General features: G+C 35.3%; 2 protein-coding genes across 3 annotated transcripts in view; one reads left to right on the forward strand and one right to left on the reverse strand.

Annotated features, from left to right (window-relative positions):
* Positions 1 to 9925, forward strand: part of LOC100115934 (target of rapamycin complex subunit lst8) — a 281302-nt gene extending 271377 nt beyond the window's left edge. Inside the window, exons 6-7 of the mRNA XM_031923991.2 lie at positions 3030 to 3172; positions 9737 to 9925. Coding sequence (XP_031779851.1) covers positions 3030 to 3172; positions 9737 to 9858 — 265 coding nt within the window. The 3' untranslated portion in view covers positions 9859 to 9925. The remainder of the gene's footprint in view (positions 1 to 3029; positions 3173 to 9736) is intronic.
* Positions 9926 to 12656: 2731 nt separating this feature from the next.
* LOC107982158 lies at positions 12657 to 19805 on the reverse strand. Of its 2 annotated transcripts, none has more exons than XM_031924020.2 (13): positions 19696 to 19805; positions 17167 to 17397; positions 16580 to 16822; positions 16279 to 16386; positions 15930 to 16160; positions 15692 to 15817; positions 15067 to 15306; positions 14183 to 14997; positions 13743 to 14078; positions 13410 to 13616; positions 13127 to 13335; positions 12843 to 13001; positions 12657 to 12760 (listed from the first exon to the last, which is right to left on the reverse strand). In XM_031924020.2, exons 3-8 carry the CDS (start codon positions 16638 to 16640, stop codon positions 14876 to 14878), a joined length of 888 nt encoding a protein of 295 aa, XP_031779880.1. In that variant the 5' UTR covers positions 16641 to 16822; positions 17167 to 17397; positions 19696 to 19805; the 3' UTR covers positions 12657 to 12760; positions 12843 to 13001; positions 13127 to 13335; positions 13410 to 13616; positions 13743 to 14078; positions 14183 to 14875. The 2 variants fall into 2 exon arrangements, with proteins under 2 accessions (XP_031779880.1, XP_031779881.1); XM_031924021.2 differs by having other exon boundaries at positions 17158 to 17397.
* Positions 19806 to 20087: the final 282 nt, after the last annotated feature.

Here is a 20087-nt window from a genome sequence, read left to right on the forward strand (position 1 = left end):
AGCGCTTTCAAAGACAACTGCTAAATATCCTTTTACACTGGTAGAGGTTAAAGCTATAACGATGAACAGTGGAATTCGTGGAAAAAGTTTGGATAATATTATATTAGCTTTTAATGGCGATAAAGAACCATTTTAACTTTTTTCACTTCAATATAAATTTTGTATTTCTATACGTTGGCGATATGCAGTAAGATACCTTTAAAGCTTTAACAACCAAATTTAAAAAAAATTTACGTTGATGCGTATCATACACTATTTTCCGGAATAGGTATACGCTTTCTCAACGAAGGTAACCAAATATCGCGAGAATTATAACCAAACGTTTACTGCTTATTTGCCTTTGATTTGACTCCTGATTTTTCAGCTATCGATAACTTTCATTGAAATTTGATTAAACATGGCAGTGTTCGTTTGGACGTACGATTCGATGATCCATGAACCGATATGGTCAATTGTATTGTTTACGCAGAGTACGATAACATCTTAGAAATAGATGCATCGCGTCAAGCAATCATTGACTTTAGTGGTTGAAATTTTCGCGTACAGATGTCACCGTTATCTTAAATTATTTATATAGTCCTGTAACATATCTTGTGAGTCAGTTGTGCATTAAGTTTTGATCGTTATTAAAAACTATAAAAAATAAAATGGACGTCATTGTAGATATTCAGTTCGTCAAAGGTGCGCAATTCTCTAATGTACCAAAACAAGTAGCAATAGTTAGTTTCCTTCAAAATTGTATCCTCCTCTATATCTATAGCTATACACACCCAGTCATGTGCCCGCGCGAACGCCTCTCGCCACTCGACTCTCTGGCCTGGCAGTCACAGATCGGTCCTTTAGCCTCTCCGCACTGAAAGTGACCTTAATAATCCGTGGAGTAAACTCCCTACTGAGGTCGTGGCAGTCTAAGAATGATTATAAAACCACTCCTAACCGCATTGGCCTGAAGCCACGAATCACCTTGTCGATTCGCGCATATGAGAACAAAATGACAGAGAAACGTTCGCTAAAACTACTAATAGATAGAATATATTATCGATAAAGAATAAATACGCCGCACTTGCTATTACCCCTAGTAGCCCACAAAAATGTGGCATAATAAGCGGAAAAAATCTAGTATTTTCAACACCAAACATTTTCAACTCATTTAAATTAAAATCCCTACATTCATACCAGAACTATGAGTGTACAAAGTGTCCTCCTAAAATATTAGCCCAAAAGAACCACTCGTTTACTTGGAATTGTTGAGATATGAGTTATTTATATGCTACTATCCGTACACACTATAGAGAGTATACGAACAGGCATGCGTGCGCGACTATTGCAAGCAGGATAGATTAGTGCGCGGTAGCGGTAACAATAGGTATAGTGTGAAAGAGTGAGTATAGAGTAGGAGAAGCAGCTCGACCGCCGAGATCGTAAGATGGCTATATAGAGAGCCCGAGCACACGTTGTGCGTATTCGACGATATAAGTGTAATTTCCAACAATAAGTATTAAATAAAGGTAGACAACTAACCCGAAGAGTCCACTGAAACAATGAAAACGGGTAGTTGCACCGTTGATCGCTATACGCGATTTAAATGAAGATATTCGACAAGCAAACGAACAGTTGACCAAAACGAAGCACAGATTGGACGATTTCGAAGGCAAAGTGAATTTGAAAGTGCTTTATGAGCGTCTCAAAAGCTTTACGAAATGTGTACGGAATATTTATGTGCGAGGAAATGACAGGTATTATACGATGTAACCGCTCAAAAAATTGTTAATTTGGTAAACGATACTGGTTGTCCAAATTTTGATCGACTAACGTCGGATGTGTATTGTATCCACCACGTCGTTAAACCTTTCTACAAAAATATAGGTGTGCATTGAATAATTCTCATTAGTTGATAAATTGGTTATGCCTGCAAAATCACTGGTATTTACACCCAGTGGATCAAATTGGTAATGCAAGATGCGACAGAATTTCGTTGGGAACGGTGGTTGCATAGTCAAATGTTTACAGAGCTGCGGTTCTAATATGTCTTTGGTGTAATACAATCCGCTGTCAGCAATTTTCTTTCGAGTAACGTAATCTGATACGCGTGGCGTGATGATGATCATTGTATTTACGAAACGTCTGTACTTTCCACTTCCATCGTGCATTGAATGTGAGTATATCAAGATCCGCCTCGTGTCCTCTGCAGTACATGTGATCAAGAGTAGACAAAAGTTGTACAGATTACATTCACAAAAAAAGTCTTAGTTTCGATAAAATTGATCAACAAAAAGGACCATCGATCATTTATTATCCACACCAGTTTTTTGTACATTCTACGCTCTAAACGAGTCTTATTCTAAGAAGGTTATCATTGGTCTACCATTTAATGTACTTTTATAGAAAAATATCGACTGTAACATTCGCTAACCCCCCGCGCAGCGTTTCTTAAAACTTGGCTGGAATTATCCATCTATATTCACTTTTTACTGTACATGAATTGGTCCTTACATGCTAATGAGAGAGGGACTGTCTCTTATAGTTCAAGAACCTTATGCTTACAGTATACCGAGTACTAGGAATATAAGACAGCAAATGAAAATGACTGTATATCTTTATAAAAGAAAAATCATAGAAAACATACAAATGTCTAATCTATTTTTATTGACGTCAAGTAATTAAAAAAAGTGTCGCATAAACAAAAATTTAAAAAATGACCAATAAATTTTTATTATAACTATTTTGCTAAAACGTAATGTTTAGAGAATTATATTATAATAAAAATTTAATTAAAATATTTAAGATTCCATACTATAAATCAATAGGTTAATAAGCAAATTCAGAGTATATGTAGTGTTCCCTGATGGCATAGTGTATGTATACATACGTATACTTTATATTTACCCTACTTATACTTGCCATCAAGACGCTACTGTATTTTTTAACATTAATAAAATATATGAAAAATTTATTAGAAAATATAGGAATGCATATACTTTAGAAATTCACTAATCAACATTTATTACATAGAATACTTTTATTTTCAGGCTTCTTGTAACAACTTCTTCTGATGAAACTGCGAAGATATGGAAAACAGCAGACTTTTCTGAGGTTCAAACATTATGTCATGATGTAAAAAGATGGGTGTGGGACGTCGCATTTACTGCAGATTCACAGTTTATATTTACAGGTATTTTTAAGTATAAAGTTGTACAGTATTATTGCACATTCATAGCTACATTACGCTGGTTTTTATCCATTAACCTATTTCATTCATTACCCTACAGCAGATTTTGAGCAGCACAGTTAGAATACGTTGGCGACTGTACAACAGCATCCGATAAGATAATAAATCTTTGCAAGATTTATATGTTAAGGGGATGTCGTCGCAAATAGCTTTAGCTTCGCAAATCCGCCACGGGGTATTTTGTATTTCCAAACTTTAAGAAAAACAAAAAGTCCGATCAAAATTTCCTTCAGTAAAACGATTTATTAAACTTAACACTACCACGTTACAGACTTGGTTTTTCATTACAAGCTGTATTTAAAAAGTTACATGTAATAGAAGAACACTGTTTTTAGCGACGAGTTGGGGCCGGAAAAAGCTTGGAAATTTAAAATATTTACAATAAATTCTTACCTTTGAAATCCTTGGTGTAAGTTGTTTAGTCAAAAAATCTAAAATTAAACCCAAAGAGCCTAAAGAATGATCTAATTGTTAAATACGAAAAATGTGAAGAAAAGGTAAATGAAATGTGGGTTGTTTGTTTTATTCCAAAGGGTGCTCTGGTCTGTTTATTCAAATTTAGTTGAATTTGAAATCTTGTACACTTGGATGACAACGGGCAACTAATTCTGATGTTTTATTAAAATTGCAAAAAGGATCAAACACTTTCAAAAACTATGATGAAAAATAAAATTAACTCTTGGTAAACGATGTCCACTCTTGAAAGAAAAACTCTTGCGATTAGGAAGAAAGCGTCTTCTATAACTCTCTCTCTCTCTCTCTCTCTCTCTCTCTCTCTCTCTCTCTCTCTCTCTCTCTCTCTCTCTCTCTCTCTCTCTCTTTTCTCTGTGGTGAATCAAGACTGTCTCCTGATTCTTCTTTGGCTGTGTGTGCATTCAGGCGTGATTTGTGTGGTGAGAGAGATCTCTAGCGCAGGCATCCTAGCCTCTCTGAATCTCTTTTGGCTCCTATGCGTTGCTTTCGTTCTAGTAAATTGGCCTTTCTTGTCGGTCACTTATTTATTTATTTTCGTTTGTACGTGGCGCAAGTTTAGTGTTTGATTACGTAACTTCTTTACTTTATCGCGGCCTGTGTTCATGAAAGCATCAACTTTTGTTTGGCGCAAATTTGAAATGCGTTCGTAAACTCACTCAACCTTGTCGGATTTAGCGAGTGTTTAAATATGCGAACATTTTCTTAATTATTAGTAAGTGATTCTATGATTTGGACTTCTATACGATTAATGCTACGACGACATTAAAGATCTCATTAAATAAGTATATATTGCACAATTTTTTAGATTCTATGTTTTTGTATTATAATTTGGTATTGTAAAGAAAAAACTTAACATATAACATATTGTATTCTAACTTTGTACAATGGCACTTTTCATATTTCGCACTATTTCATCAGTTCCGCACGAATATTTGTCTTGCTGTCATAAATCTATCCGTAGTTGCATTTTTTTCTCTTATGTACGACATTTTCTCTGTTGTGTTGAGTTATTCCTGGCTACAATTTTATTCCTAATGATCGAGATCTTGTCTCCTCGAAAAATCTAAACCCTGCTACTGTGGAAGGAGTTACGTATGTTCTTGGTAGTGGTATTGGGTTTTACATACGTGAGGATTTACGTTTCACTCTATTGGAAGCTTCTAATATTAGCAATATTAATGAGACCGAATATCTGCTTGTCAGTGTTGATTGTGCTTTAAAAGTTTTGCTGGGTGGTGTTCACCGTAGACCTAAAGGGCATACTCTTTCTAAATTCTTCAAGTCTACAAAATCATTCTCTTCGGTTCGGTAATGTGGTTGTTGCGGTAGATCTTAACTCTGATTTTCTCTCTGATAATTATTATGGCAATCATCTTCGTATTCTGATTAATGAAAATAATTTTTACCTTGTCCCGTTTGGTGCTACTCATCATACCGATAGTTCCGACACGGGGATAGATGTCATATTATGTGATTGCGGCGACAAGATTATGCATTACGATAAATCCGCTGCTCCTTACATCAATGGTCATGATTACCTCTTGATCGATTTTATGTTTTATCTCCCTGCAAAGCGAGAGTTGCTGATTATATTGCGCGATTTTCGAAGGTTCTCTTCAGCTGCTTTTCTGGCTGACCTTCTGCCCGATCTCTCCTTGCCAGCTTTCTCTGATCCATTGTTCACGGAACTTTTTAACTTGTCGATTGTGAGCGAAGTCTATCCATCTATCTGGAAAAGGTCGGTCATTGTGCCGCTTAGTGAATGCTCGTCACCAACCTCCCCGGGCAATACTCGTCCAGTTGTGAACATTCCGCACTTTGCCAAGGTGTTTGATAAAATAATTACTGACCAAGTTATTGCATCCCTTGAAGATAATAACCTTATCTTGCCGTACCAATCTGGATTTCGTAGCAACTACAGCACGCAAACAGCGCTACTGGCAGTCGTTGACCTCGATGGCACCCTTTCTGATTTTCTTCCTAATACGTCGGGTGTACCTCAAGGATCCTCTCCAGGCCCTGTGATTTTTCTCATCTATATTAATGATTGTCTCAGTTCTTCGACACTGTAGTAAGTCGTGTATGCTGTTTGCCGATGATCTTCAAATATATATATATATATATATATATGTTTTTGTATTATAATTTGGTATTGTAAAGAAAAAACTTAACATATAACATATTATATTCTAACTTTGTACAATGGCACTTTTCATATTTCGCACTATTTCATCAGTTCCGCACGAATATTTGTCTTGCTGTCATGAATCTATCCGTAGTTGCATTTTTTTCTCTTATGTACGACATTTTCTCTGTTGTGTTGAGTTATTCCTGGCTACAATTTTATTCCTAATGATCGAGATCTTGTCTCCTCGAAAAATCTAAACCCTGCTACTGTGGAAGGAGTTACGTATGTTCTTGGTAGTGGTATTGGGTTTTACATACGTGAGGATTTACGTTTCACTCTATTGGAAGCTTCTAATATTAGCAATATTAATGAGACCGAATATCTGCCATATATATATATATATATATATATATATACACAGTGTCCGCCTGGCAATATTGGTCGAGCTGTTGCATCCCTTAATGAGGATGCCAGCTGTATACTTAAATGGTATCAGGATAATGGTCTCCTCTTGAATGTTGCCAAAACGAAGGCTATGATTGTTGGATCAACTCAGCACCACATGCGTCTGGATTTGCAGCGAATTGAACCCATCGTCGTGGGCGGAGTACCAATTCCTTTCGACGATTCTGTGAAAAACCTTGGCGTAATCTTTTTTAAAACTCTCTCTTGGAATGCTTATGTATGTCGCACCTACTCTAATGCGCATTTTGCTCTTTATTGCCTTAGGTTTAAGGGTTATTGTCTCCCTATTAGTTTAAAATTCCAACTAGTCAACGCTCTAGTTCTTCCGTATATTGACTACGCTTGTCTTGTCTATATGGACCTTCCGGATTACCTTGCGATCAAATTGCAAAGGTTTTGTAATTCTGCGGTACGCTTTATCTTTTTCCTTAGGAAAGACTCTGAGCTTGGCACTTACTATGCTAAGTTGTGCTGGCTATTACTTAACCACCGGCGCAATTATTATTAAGGTATTACTTTGTATAAGCTTTTCGTTCACAAGCGGCCCGGTTATCTTGCTGACTTATTTGCGCTGCCTAATGAGGACTTACCTTACTACCGCGGCACTTACTACAGCGGAACATCTTCCGTCCTTGAGTGCATTCAAAGCTGCCGTTCGAAGGCACATGCACCAATAATGTAACAGCGTTCAATGCCATGGTGATTAACGATACTCTTAAGGGGTCAATCCTGGGTCAAATCCTGCAAAAAAAAACAAAAAGATATTCTTCTTACCAAAAAATTTTTGATTTGATGTAATTTGAAAAAAAAAATTCTATTGAAAATATATAAAATATACACCATTTTTATCGAAAAAAAACATGTATATACCTTGTAAAACCATTGACCAAAATTCATGACATTTCACTATATAAATAAGTGTTTTCAGTCACTTGCCACGGCTTTTTGAAAGATCCGGACCGTCTTCTTTACTCTATCCGGGCTTCAAATGTACCTTAAACCTGTGTGTAAAATGTACCTTATGTCTAGCAATGTTTAATTGATATTTTTTAGATAACAAAATTTGTTGCTAGCAGTATTTGATTTATATTTTTTAGCAATGTCTCTCGATCGGTCCGAGGGGGCATATTTAAGGTACATTTTAAGCCCGGATAGAGTAAAGAAGACGGTCCGGATCTTTCAAAAAGCCGTGGCAAGTGTCTGAAAACACTTATTTATATAGTGAAATGTCATGAATTTTGGTTAATGATTGTACAAGGTATATACATGTTTTTTTTTCGATAAAAATGGTGTATATTTTATATATTTTCAATAGAATTTTTTATTCAAATTACATCAAATCAAAAATTTTTTGGTAAGAAGAATATATTTTTGTTTTTTTTGCAGGATTTAACCCAGGCTTGACCCCTTAGCTGTGATTCTCGACTAATTTGTTACATTATATGTGATATATGTGATATTATCTTGTAACTGGCGTGTATTGTCGTGCTTAATTGTGAAACTATCGTGAAACTCCTTTTGCCGATACCTCACAGAAAAAGTATTTAGGCTTGCCTAGCTTGCCCGTCCAGTCACCATCAGATGATAAGATAACGCTAAGCGTCAGTGATTTGTGTATATTAAGGGCCACACCTCCTCCGTTCCTGTTTCTGTCGCGTATATACAGTAAGTAATCATCCAGTATAGGGATGGATGTAATCTTGTCGTACAGCCAGGTTTCAGTTACAGCTATTATGTAGACTTAAGGGCGAGTAAACAAGAAGAGCATGATCATCTTAATGTGACCTGTAAGAGAGTTTGCATTGAAATGACAGACCCTTAGACCTTCAGACAGAGAAACCTTAGAATAGGACAAAGACATGACGGATGAGCTTGATGGATGGTGTGGTGGAATGATGCGTGGCCGTTATAGATTTAGCGTTGATTGGTGTTGGGAGCAGGTGAAATCCGAGCTAAAAAAGTATTTTGCTCGGCGTCGGTGGTAATGACGGTGTTGCGCTCGCTGTCATCATTGCTGCGCATGTAAAGTTTCCCGTCCCTCACGTAGGCTCGGCAGCCCTGCCTCCTCTTGGCCTCTAGCCTAGCCTTCGAACGTAGCTTGTGGGCGTCTGAAGGGAGTAACTTATTGATGTTTATGAGCCCTTGATGGTCAGGTCTCAGAGCTTTCGCTTCCTCCAGCAAGCTGGCGTCCAGTTCGGTGGTGTGTAGCTTACGTTTCCTGGCTCTGGCGACGACAATCAAACGGGCGAGTGCGTTTGATGAGATGGTGGTGGCTAATGGTGGTAGTCTGCTGTCAACCCGGCGGTGTTGTTCGCCGCATCAAGCCTCCCCATGGCCCTGACGGATGCTACGTCTCTCTTAAGGACCGTGGGGTCAAGCGCATTCATCACTGAGTGGACTAGGAGGTGCAGCGAGGTGTCACGGGTATAGTGCAGACCCGTGATTACAACAGCACTGTTCGAGGACTGTTTTTGCCGCCTCTCAACCTCTGCTAGTTTACTGTGAATGCTGTGAATCTCTACAGTACTAGGTACATTGCTGCTGTTGTCCTGCTGCGTTGAAAGGCTCCTCGATGAGAGATCTTGGAATTGTGCTTGCAGTTCAGAGATGGTAGACTTAGCATTGATTAAGCGAGTTTTGAGTGCAAGCAGCTCATTAAGGGCCTTAAGTCGCGTCTCCAGTGGTCCCAGTCGCTGCTCGGTCCTTGAGACCGTCTCAGACACAATGTTCTGTACCTAGAGAGCCTTCTCCTGTTTGTTGCGAATGTCGACTAGTGCCTCGCGAATGTCCTTTAAGGCGGCATCGATGGATGGTGTTGTTTCGGTCGTGCGAGCCGGTGAAGTATTTCGCGATGAGGAGGCTCATGATGGTGCCGATCTAATATTCTTATTCTGCAGCTGCCTCAAAGTATTTTAGCCTACTAAGAGATAACGTACTCAAATTTTCTATAGCATCGCTCGTGCGAATGTTGCGCACGCGCGCTCACTCCGCGTCGTGCAAATTCGTCTTTCGTTCGTTGCGCGCGCACTCGCTGCGCATGCCGCGTCTATTGCGGCCGCCTTCACACGTATTTGCATGTGCGAGACTCGTGTCTCGTCACACATGTCCTAACTCGTTGGAATCTCAGACTTGTGTAAGCGACGCTCGCTCGCCAACTTAACGGCATGCCGCACTACCAACTAACTTACAGAGTAGCTAATTGCCATAGCTCACAATAACAATATACGATTTTAAAATGATAGTCATCAGAGATAGGTCGTTTTAATTGTGCTAGTGATAGCTATTTTACATTAATTTGTGACTCTGACTTACTTAGATGTCCTAAAGCGTTAAATGGTATAATGAGTTAAAACCCTATGTAGTATTGCTACGTGCATTAAAAATGTGCACAAAAATAAATTTATCGTTAATTTTTTAACCATGAATATTAACATTTATAGGTTCATCAGATGGTGTTGCAAGGCTGTGGAATATCGGAACTGGTACGATTAAAAGAGAATATCAAGGTCATCAAAAGGTTATATCTGCTCTTGCATTCAAAGATGGAAATATATCTTTCTAGAATATGATGGTATTTCTTCTTCATTTATGTACCTTTCACAAATAAAATTTGTCTTATATAAAAATAATATAGTGTCTTAATGTACAATTTTTTCAATTAACATTTTCGTTTGAGAAATTATTTAATTTTATAATTTCAGTTTTTTAATTTTTGCCTTTTATGCTTTAATTTTTTTGAATTTCAATTTTCTAAATGTTTGCCGCCAAATTAAATTGATTATTTAATCAATGACTATCATGAAAATGAAGACATTGAAATTTTTGTAATCAAATAGAAAAATATGATGTCTCATTATTATCTAGTAAGCAACCTGAAATTTTGATATTATCAAAAAAGTTATCTATACATATAGATTTTGGTTCAAGAACAAGCAGACACTGGATTTGTTTGTGGTACAAAGACAATGCAATACGAATTTGTGATGGTATTTACAAAAAATGTTTTGATGATGATCATAAAATTTTCATTTATAGGCTGTTTCCAAATAAAGATAAATAATTTACGCATATCTTTTAAACAACTACAGTATCAGACTTATTATTACGATTGCGATGTTTTTGCTATAGCATTTGCAGTTGTATTTAATATTTGGTCATCAAATTAAATTTTTATAACATTAATATTGAGGAACTTGAGGTATTGTATATAGCAATCATTAATAAACTCTCTTAGAAACCAACACAAAGAAAAAGGAACTGCTAAAAATCAATCAAAAAATCATATAGTTAATAAAATAATAAGTTTAGCTAATAAAACAACTAATAATTGTATTTATCATTTGGAAAGAATCATACCGATTGATGTGGATAACAATGACATTGTATATTTATCAAATCGAAATAGCAAAAAACCTCATTAAAAAAAATTGATTAAAACAGTAACTTATTATTAAACTTTAAGTGTCACATTAAAGTTAAAGTTTGTTTAACTGTATACTGCGTTATATTGATGTCAGAATATTAAAAATTATATATATATATATATATATATAGATCTATATATATATATATATATATATATATATATATATATATATATATATATATATATATATATATATATATATATATATATATATATAAAATAAAAATTATATATATATATATATATATATATATATATATATATATATATATATATAGATATATAATTCTATATATATATATATAGATATATCTATTAAAATTACCGCAAATAGATTGATATATATATTAGATATATATATCAATAATTATATATATATATATAGATATATAATTCTATACATATATATATTATAATATTTATTTTATGCGCGTACAATTGACAGCCACCCAATTTCCAATCAGGGTGTACGACTGACAATTTTTATCAAGGATGTTCAAAATCATTTAATTGTCGTTTCAACAGTTCGAAGCTTCATAAACAGTTTCAAGTTTTATAAACTACTATCGTCGCTATCGTCTGCCTGAGCATCACCCGCCACATTGGCAACGACACCGCCCTGTTGAAGATGCATTATACATTGAATTAAGTGTTCTACATTTATTATATTCCTTCAAAAATTCGGAAGTGTTAGTAGTTAGCGGTAGTACGTTATTTCCATGTCCAGATCTGAGAATAGCTTTTTTTATTTGGCTATTGACGCCTTTAGGGTCTGAATCTGTAGCCCAGCTGAAGTACATCAATGCAAGATGAGTGTTGCTGATGAGAAAGTCGTAAAAACATCTTGGTTAATGATGTTACAGTCATAGTATGAATAAATTAAAATTAAATCTTACTTTTCCTATAGAGTACTATAATGTAGATTCGCGACTCTTTAAGACGTGCTGAACAACACCTACCATGATAACAAACAACGTTGTTACAACGTTGAAAAATATACGCGCGAACGTTAAATTTTCAAGTTGTACCAACGTTGGAGCAACGTTGGTACAACGTTGTTTTGGCCAAGGAAGTTTTACCTAAAAGTTTGCGGATCCTTTAGCAATGTTGTGCCAACGTTGTTTAAACGTTGCAAATACGTATGTCTAGCACTGTTTCAACGTTGTTAAATTTTTACCTAAATAGTTCACGCAACTTGCATCAACGTTGTTCCAACGTTGTTTTAACGTTGCAAATGCGTATATTATTTTAAAAGGTCACACGAATAGACCAACATCCAATGTTGTATAAACGTTGATTAAACGATAATGATGCAACGTTGTTAAATTTATAAAAAAAAAAAAAAAAAACAATTCAATCAATCATGCTACTTATATTTCACTATTCTGTAATGAAGATAAATATTTATTTTTTAAATATTCTACATATGTAATTACTTTATTGTATCACTAGATACATGCAATTTTCTATAGTACAACTGTATTACTTATTTACTAATTTAATCGCTCTCGCAATACATTATATTACTTAGCTTGTTAGTAAAAATAAACTACAATAATGTTTTTTGACAATATAAAGAAGTTAAGTAATTAATTATAGAGAACCATGGAAAAGGTTTTGCATTTTACCAGCATTGAAATAAACTTAAGTTAAAACTAAGTTAACTATTAAATCTAATGTTTTTAAACACATTTTCGAAGTCACTATTTCGCATTAACCGGACTCATTTGCATCACTGTTTGAACCATCCGGTACTAAAGATAATGCTAGTTTCTTTAAATCTTCTTTTTTATCATTTTTCTTTTGTCGGCTTGATGACTTGGCATTTCATTTTTTTTTATCCATCTCCACGTTTGTTTTCTAAAATAAACGATAACACTTAAGTACAACATATTTACTGACTAAATAAATTAAGATTTGAACATTAGCCTTACCATAACCACCAGCTCGATTTTTGGCATGTTTCAAATCGTTGCTCATATATGTTTGTAGTTCCCTTATGGTGAACAATTTTTATTTACAATTCTTGTTGTCGCAACTACAGAATAAAATAATAATTTGTAGAATATAAATTTTAATATTTTAAATTTTGAGCAAGTGATTGCAATAAATAATATTACTTTCAATCATGGAGTATAGGAGAGTCTGATTAAACTGTTTTTTTCCTGTTCGTCCTGTACAGCTATAAAAATCTTGCACAATATCGGTCACCACATTGGTCATAATGTCACGCATTTTTTCCAGTCGTTTTTATTGATATATGCTTGCAAGTAATTCCACTAAAACATTAAAAATTATTCAATATTGAAAAAAAAATCTTTTTTAAGATCAAAATTATATCATTTTGATCATACATTGAATGTGGTCAAAATATCACGTTTACAAATGTCAACATAATACTCACAATTTTTATTCTAAATGTCGCATTTGATTGCAAATCATTCTCAAAGTTAGCAAAGACGTCTGGGTCTTCTATTGGTAAATGACTTCTGATTAATAATGTATCGTTCATATTGATATATCCACGAGCAGCATTATTGTTACAACTATTACAGGACGTTTGAAGTCGTACAGATAACTTAGCTTGATTAGAAATTATCTGATGCTGTTACACTAATAATTTTATAAATTATTCAATAATGTTTTGCATATCATGAATAAAATTTGTAAAATCAGTATCTACTTACTTCCAATCACATTTAATTTATTATCTATAGGTAAATTAATAAATTCTTCAGACTTAAAATTACTCTCATCTGAAAATCATTTTCATTTCAGTTTATCTTCTAATTATAAACATTTCATGTTGTTAGAAAGGCCATAAGCAATTTCCGATAGGTGATTTTACATAATAATTATTTATAAATCTGTTTTTGCGTTTGGCTATCCTAACCCTTGAATAAAAAATGTAAAAATATAGCTATAAATACGATTTAAAAAATGTTAAATGAATTAAAAATTTATGTACACTTATTTCACATATTGACGACACCGGTAAAATTTTTAGTATTATTACTCACTAATTTTTAGTGCTGTGGACTCAGTTCTTAAACTTTCTGAACGTTCTTTCGTTCTCGAACCCCCTGTACGTTTATTGGTACTCAAACCCTCTGAACACCCAGTAAGTTTTCGTTTTCTTGAAGCCTCAGGATGTTCATCAATTCTAGGAGGCTTGAACCTGGAACCATAATTATTTCTCGAATCATCTGAATGTTCATCCTTTGAATCTCCTAAAATTTCATTCAAATCATCGTCATTCAATGCATCGTCATCATTTGGACCCCCAGGAGGATCACTTTTTAAAACATCTGAACGTTTATCGCCAAGTTGTTCGTTGACAATGTATCAAGGATTTTCTAGAAATAAATTTGAAATTATTGAAAGAAATGTTTGCTTTCGTCAATTATCGATTATATTCAGGAAATAGATAATTGACAGGCTATAAATATTTAATTATTACCTTTTGTATTCAAATTAATAGATGAAGTCTTTGATAAAGAGTTTTTGCCTGAACTACAAGTACGTTTTGCAATTAAAAAACTGGCGATCAAACTGAAAGGGAGATTTTTTTGATTTGTAATGTTTTCTATACATTTTATTGCAGGCTTTGCTTTGCTATTATTTAAGTTCATTTGATTTTCAATATTTTTCTTTTTTTTCGAAAGTATTTACAACTGAAAAAAGATATTTTTCAAGTACTAAGTACAATGATTCAATGAAATTACTATTAAATTAAAATAAATTTAAATCGTTATTGTACACGTACCTTCATTATCTACTTCTTCGTCTTCTTCTTTTTCTTCTTTTGAGTTGACCGACAGAATCTTTTAAAATGACAAAAATAATATATTTTTATACATAATCTCATTTAAACATGTTTTTCTCTTAACTTTCTCAAAAGGTTCATTGATAGTTTCCGTTTGGTTTTGAATACCCGACGGTATGATTTTCTTGAAGCCCTGACTATCTTGACTATTTACTACGGATTTCGGCGAGGTTATTAACAATTGAGACAGTTCATGCAGCGATGTTGCATGATTTGAAAACGATTTGTTTGTACCAAAATTATCTTTTTTATTATTTCCTATTACTTTTTTTAGTTTTCTTCTTTACTATTTATTTCATCCTCACTACTTTCACTATTTTTACAGCTCTATTTCTTCTTGTTTCCTCTAGGGTTTTGCTGTTCTCTGAATGCTTCCTCAACATTTTCTGCGCCAGACAAATTTTCTGCTATTTTAACTTTTTGAATGTCCTCCTCATAATCAAACGTAGCTAGTAATTGAAATATGTTATTATAGTAATAGTATTTATATATTTTTTTTTATATAGCATTCAATTTACCCGTAGTCCAATAAACATCTTTCAAGTTGCATTGAAACCAATCTTCTTTAGGAGTTTGTTTTAATGCAATTATATTGGGGTTTGAGAACTTCGGAGGCCATTTTACTGTTTTACCCTTATCACATATCCAAGACTTTGGAACTATTGCTGGGTATTCTACATCACTATTCCTTATAATAACTATAATAAAAGGATCTTCGTTGTCAGCTTTCGTTGAGCTCCTTTGCATTTTAACAAACTCTATAAACAAAAGATTATTGATAATAATAATATAACTAATTGAACGCAGAAACACATATATAGGTATAAATATTAACCCTAATTAAATAACTATTTTTATTCATCATCGAGATCTGGAACTTGGAACCAGAGCCCTGAATATAAAGAATGCATATAGAGACTATCGTTGGCAAAAATAGCATTTGAAAAGCAATGCAGATTTTCTGCTACCTGAAAATTCAGCAAACTACACAGTCTATATGCATTACACGTTGAGGGCTCGATGATGAACGAAAATAGTTATTTCATAAAGTTTGGATTAATAAATCTGCGGTGTCACAATTCGTAAGTTGGCGAATATTATTTATCCTACGACTGATACATACATTAAGAATTTGCAACTTACTATGTGTAGGGGGTATATTTTCCCTTATGCCATGGTCATGATTGGAATCAGGGCTGTTGAATTCGCTCTTCTGTTCCTGATGGTTTTTCTGCTCCTTGATCCAATTCGAGGCGGAATTGTAAGTTACTACATTTAAAACGAAAAAAAAAACCAATACTTTAATAATCAGCTTTTGCTGGACACTTTTGATACAATTGAATACAATTTTTGATTACACAGTAAGTACTGTTATTTGTACCTGACTTTTTCAATATTTTTGCAATATTACGATTGGTCCAGTCACTCTTTGGCTTTTCTCTATCTTGAATAGATGTTTGCACATCTTCAAATGAACTACTATAAGGGGGCCACGCAGTGCTAGTTTTGTCGTCTTTCATCCAAAAGCCCGGAATTATATGCATTTCCTCATCATTCACTAACTGTACAATGTACCACATGGATATGTTACTACTGCCAAAAGTTGGTGATGCTGAAAATAAGAAAAAAAAACAAAATAATGAAAATTCAGTAATTCATTTTGTAATTATCTCATCTATCGTATGAGTAATTCCATTTCATGAAAATAATATATACAAATAGAAACTTACATGATTTAGTTTCATATGAATCTTTAGGCTGACTTTTTGAGCTGCTTGCTAACAAATTTTTTTTGGCTTCCAATTTCCCAATCAAGTCTTTAGCTGCTGCATATTTCTCTGAAAAGTTACAAAATTATCTATTTATAATAAAGAACAAATTATGTGCGCAGTAATAAAATGCAATTATAATAATACATGAAATGTATGCAAATATGAGAACTCTGTATTTGCCATAAAAGTACCCGTGTAACATTAATGTTTATAAAAAACAGAATTCGTAAATTGACTTTAATAGAATTAGATAATTTACCTGTACATCCAAAAACTTCTGAAATATTTCGTTTTTTCCAGTCATCATCTGGTTCGTCCATTTCTTCGATAGATTGTTGAATTATTTCTGTTTTATAAGGAGGCCATCAACAGCTTTTCTTATCAGGCTGTATCCAAATGCTTGGAATGGCACACGTTTTCATTGTATCAGAAAACTGTACAATTGTCCATTCCCATTTTTCATCACAAGTGGTTTTAAGAGTCGTTTCGCTACTCTGGCTCTCTGTAAAATGATAGCAAATATTTTAGAATTTTAATATTTTAGAAATTAGAAAAATAAATTCTTTTAATTTTGAATAAAATCAATTGAAAGAAGCTCATTTTTTACTCAAATTGATTAAAAATTATTATAGAAACGCTGAATATGGTGATATTTTTAATATCTTTTAGCAAGTATGGAATTTAACAGATGATTGATTTAAATGGAATTACTGTACATACATGTTTTATTTAAAAACTGAGACTATAAAACTTAAAAAATTGAAAGACTTTATCTACAAAACAGAATTTATTTCGCACTCTAAAAGCATTGATAAACAAACAAGAAAGTATGTATACCATTCATACCAAATTTACTATTAGAACCTGTGAGTGACGCTGGTGGGTTTGGAAAGTCACTGATGTTGGACAGTTTAGTTTTGTTTTCTAACATCTCTTCGTCCTCACTCGACAAAGACCTCAATCTTCTTTGATGTCTTAATTTTCTTGATTTAGAATCTTTTAAATCTTGAAATTTATCCTCTATTTCTGATGAATGCTCAGCTATTTTACATTTTACCACAGCATCATCGTAAGTTTCTGAAAGATATACAGAAATGGAAAAGTAAGTAAGATCGTATCTTTAGCGACTTGGTAGATTTGAAACGTACAATCTCTCCAAAAATTTAGAGCTTTTTTGGACCGAAACTAAATTTTGAAAATCTGACACTTAACCCCTGCTTTCGCAAATTCGTTCACTTCGTACACATAAGAAAAGCTTTTCACATGCAGCGGCGGTGAGGAACAAAAAAACGATTATCAAAAAAGTAAAACTGAATCCTGCGCAAACTCAAGGTCGTGTGTATATATACTTTGATGCTATGTCACGATACATTAATTACGCACTTTCATTAGCGCGTCGCTTGCCATGAAAGATAACAAAAAATAGGATCGAGATTAATTGGAGCCTACATTTACACAAAAAGATCAATAAAGAGTTCCTCGCGCGCCGGTTCGGTGAATTCTAAATGATCAACTTCATCCTTTATACATGAATTCCGAATTTAAAAATATGATTCTTCTGCATTATGCACCGAAAATTGATTCCCCCCCTCCCCTCTGCTTGACTCTCGTCGACGTCGTGACAAGTTTTTTTAAATGAAAATGCAATTCACCTAATAATACTCGCTTTCGCGCGGGACGACTGTTTTCTATTTTAGCCCTATAACAATTAGATAAATAGTCAAGATTCGCTCGGAAATTTACATATGCCTTTATCTCGCTCAGTTGACCTACTTTTTTCTATACATACCGCGCGCACCATAAAAACATGATTGAACCTTGGCACGAGGGCTAATACTTAAATGACAGTTTGCCGCGCGAGACATGCACACGCGTCCGCTGATTGACAGTTAAATACGTGCGCACCGTCAATAATATTTTACCTTTCACTTTTACCTCTCTCGCGCCGGAAACAGAAATGAATTTTGTACCTGAATATAGAGCGGTGCATTCTTCGGGGGCTTGCGCAATAGTTGCGGATTTTTCGTTTGTTTGTTTTCGCATACGCTAGGTATTACGGAGGTATTTTGTCGGAGTTTTCGTATTTTCATACGGGAGAAACAAACAAGACCGATAATTACCAGTAATAAAATATCGATCATATCCCGAGGTGTTATTTCTCATTCTCACCAGCGGCAAATTGACACCGAAATTCCGCAAGAAGAAGCCAGAATTTCCCAAGAAGCACAGCCCTCATCTAGTCTCCCTCGCGTACGTGTCCGTAAGTCGTAATTAATCAACAATAAATAAAAATCCACCAGCAACCGCGACGCAATTACGCAGCGATAATTCAGTAGCAACTTCTCCCCTGCGCAGTATTTGCGTTTTGGCTGCGGGAGCTACTATACATGGGCGTGGAGTCTAGCCCATACGTCCCGCAACTATATCATAACGTGTGGCTATTGTCAGGAGGCGATTATTGGCATGCAATCGTTTGCGTACGATCGGGCTCGGCCAATTAGAGAGCGCTTCCCGGTCGCAGCGGCGTGGCGGTGCGTCGCTCGCATTTCCCTCGCTTTTCACTCGAATTCTCGAGCTCTTTGCGACGCGCCGAGAGGTCCACGTGTCTACAGCTCGTGTTTCTCTCATTGACCGAGCCCGACCGTACGCGAACGATCGCATGCGATCGTTCGCACGCGAAAAGTTTGTGTCTTGCCCTTTCGGATGCGCGCCGCAGTGATCTACTCCCCAGTGCGATATGCAACGGCCGAAATTTCTGGGCTTGTGGATCAAGATCTCTCTCCCTTGATATGCATCCTACTGTTTCCAAAGTAGAAAATGTCTGAAAAGTAATCGTTCTCCCTCTATCCGATATAACGTGATCGAACGGGATACTGTATCTAAAAATTGTAGTAATTTCTTCCTCGCTTAATTCCGCGTCGTCCTTCACCTCACCCCCCATATACTCTTCTTTTTGCTCGTACAGTGAGAGCTCGAGGAACACATGACTCTCTCGATCTCTCTCGCTCGGCTTTTCGGCTCTCGCGAATGACAAATACCGCACGATTAAACGCTGCAAATTTTACTCGGGACGAAGAAGAAAATTTGCGCCACACGTGTACAAACTTTCTTGCAGACCGCCGTTTGCCGCGCTGCTCAAGAAGAAAAAGAAGTATCGCGAGAGTCTCTTATTACGAATTATTTCCGCCTCGTGTCGCAGCCCCTAATGGTTCGGAAAAAGTGCCGGTAAAAAATGATATAGTGGCATAAACGGCGCCGAGGACAGCGCTTATTGTTTTCTCCGCCCGGCCTCTCACGGCTTTATAACTCGTGCTGTTATTAACAATGACTAGACGCATGCAAATTACGGTGATTGTTAAATTTGACAATAAGTACCTGCTTCCGCCAATGTTCTGCTCAAGGCGTAAACGATCCAGTTTGCTGCTGGAAGCTCGCCAGTTTTGGATGAGTGGAATTTTCCATTAACCACGATGCGTGAACTATGCCCACTTCTTCTTCTTCAGAAAACTGGACGATGTGCCATTTATCCTCCATCTTCTCTGCGCATGATCAAAACCCTCGTAATCCGTCTTGTGCGCACTCGAAACCAATGGAGAATTAAGTACGACGGTCGATGGAACACAAAGACGATTTGCGTTGTGTGGAGAGCTTGGCGCATGTATAAGTGACTATACTGTACCAGTTCAGACTGGCCACCGGCGCAGCGGCGCTTCGCTCCTCTACACTGAGAAAAAAAAGTTGCGGGTACTGAAAACTTCAGCAGAATC

This window comes from Nasonia vitripennis (assembly GCF_009193385.2).
Source record: "Nasonia vitripennis strain AsymCx chromosome 2 unlocalized genomic scaffold, Nvit_psr_1.1 chr2_random0004, whole genome shotgun sequence".
Taxonomy (NCBI): Eukaryota; Metazoa; Arthropoda; class Insecta; order Hymenoptera; family Pteromalidae; genus Nasonia; species Nasonia vitripennis.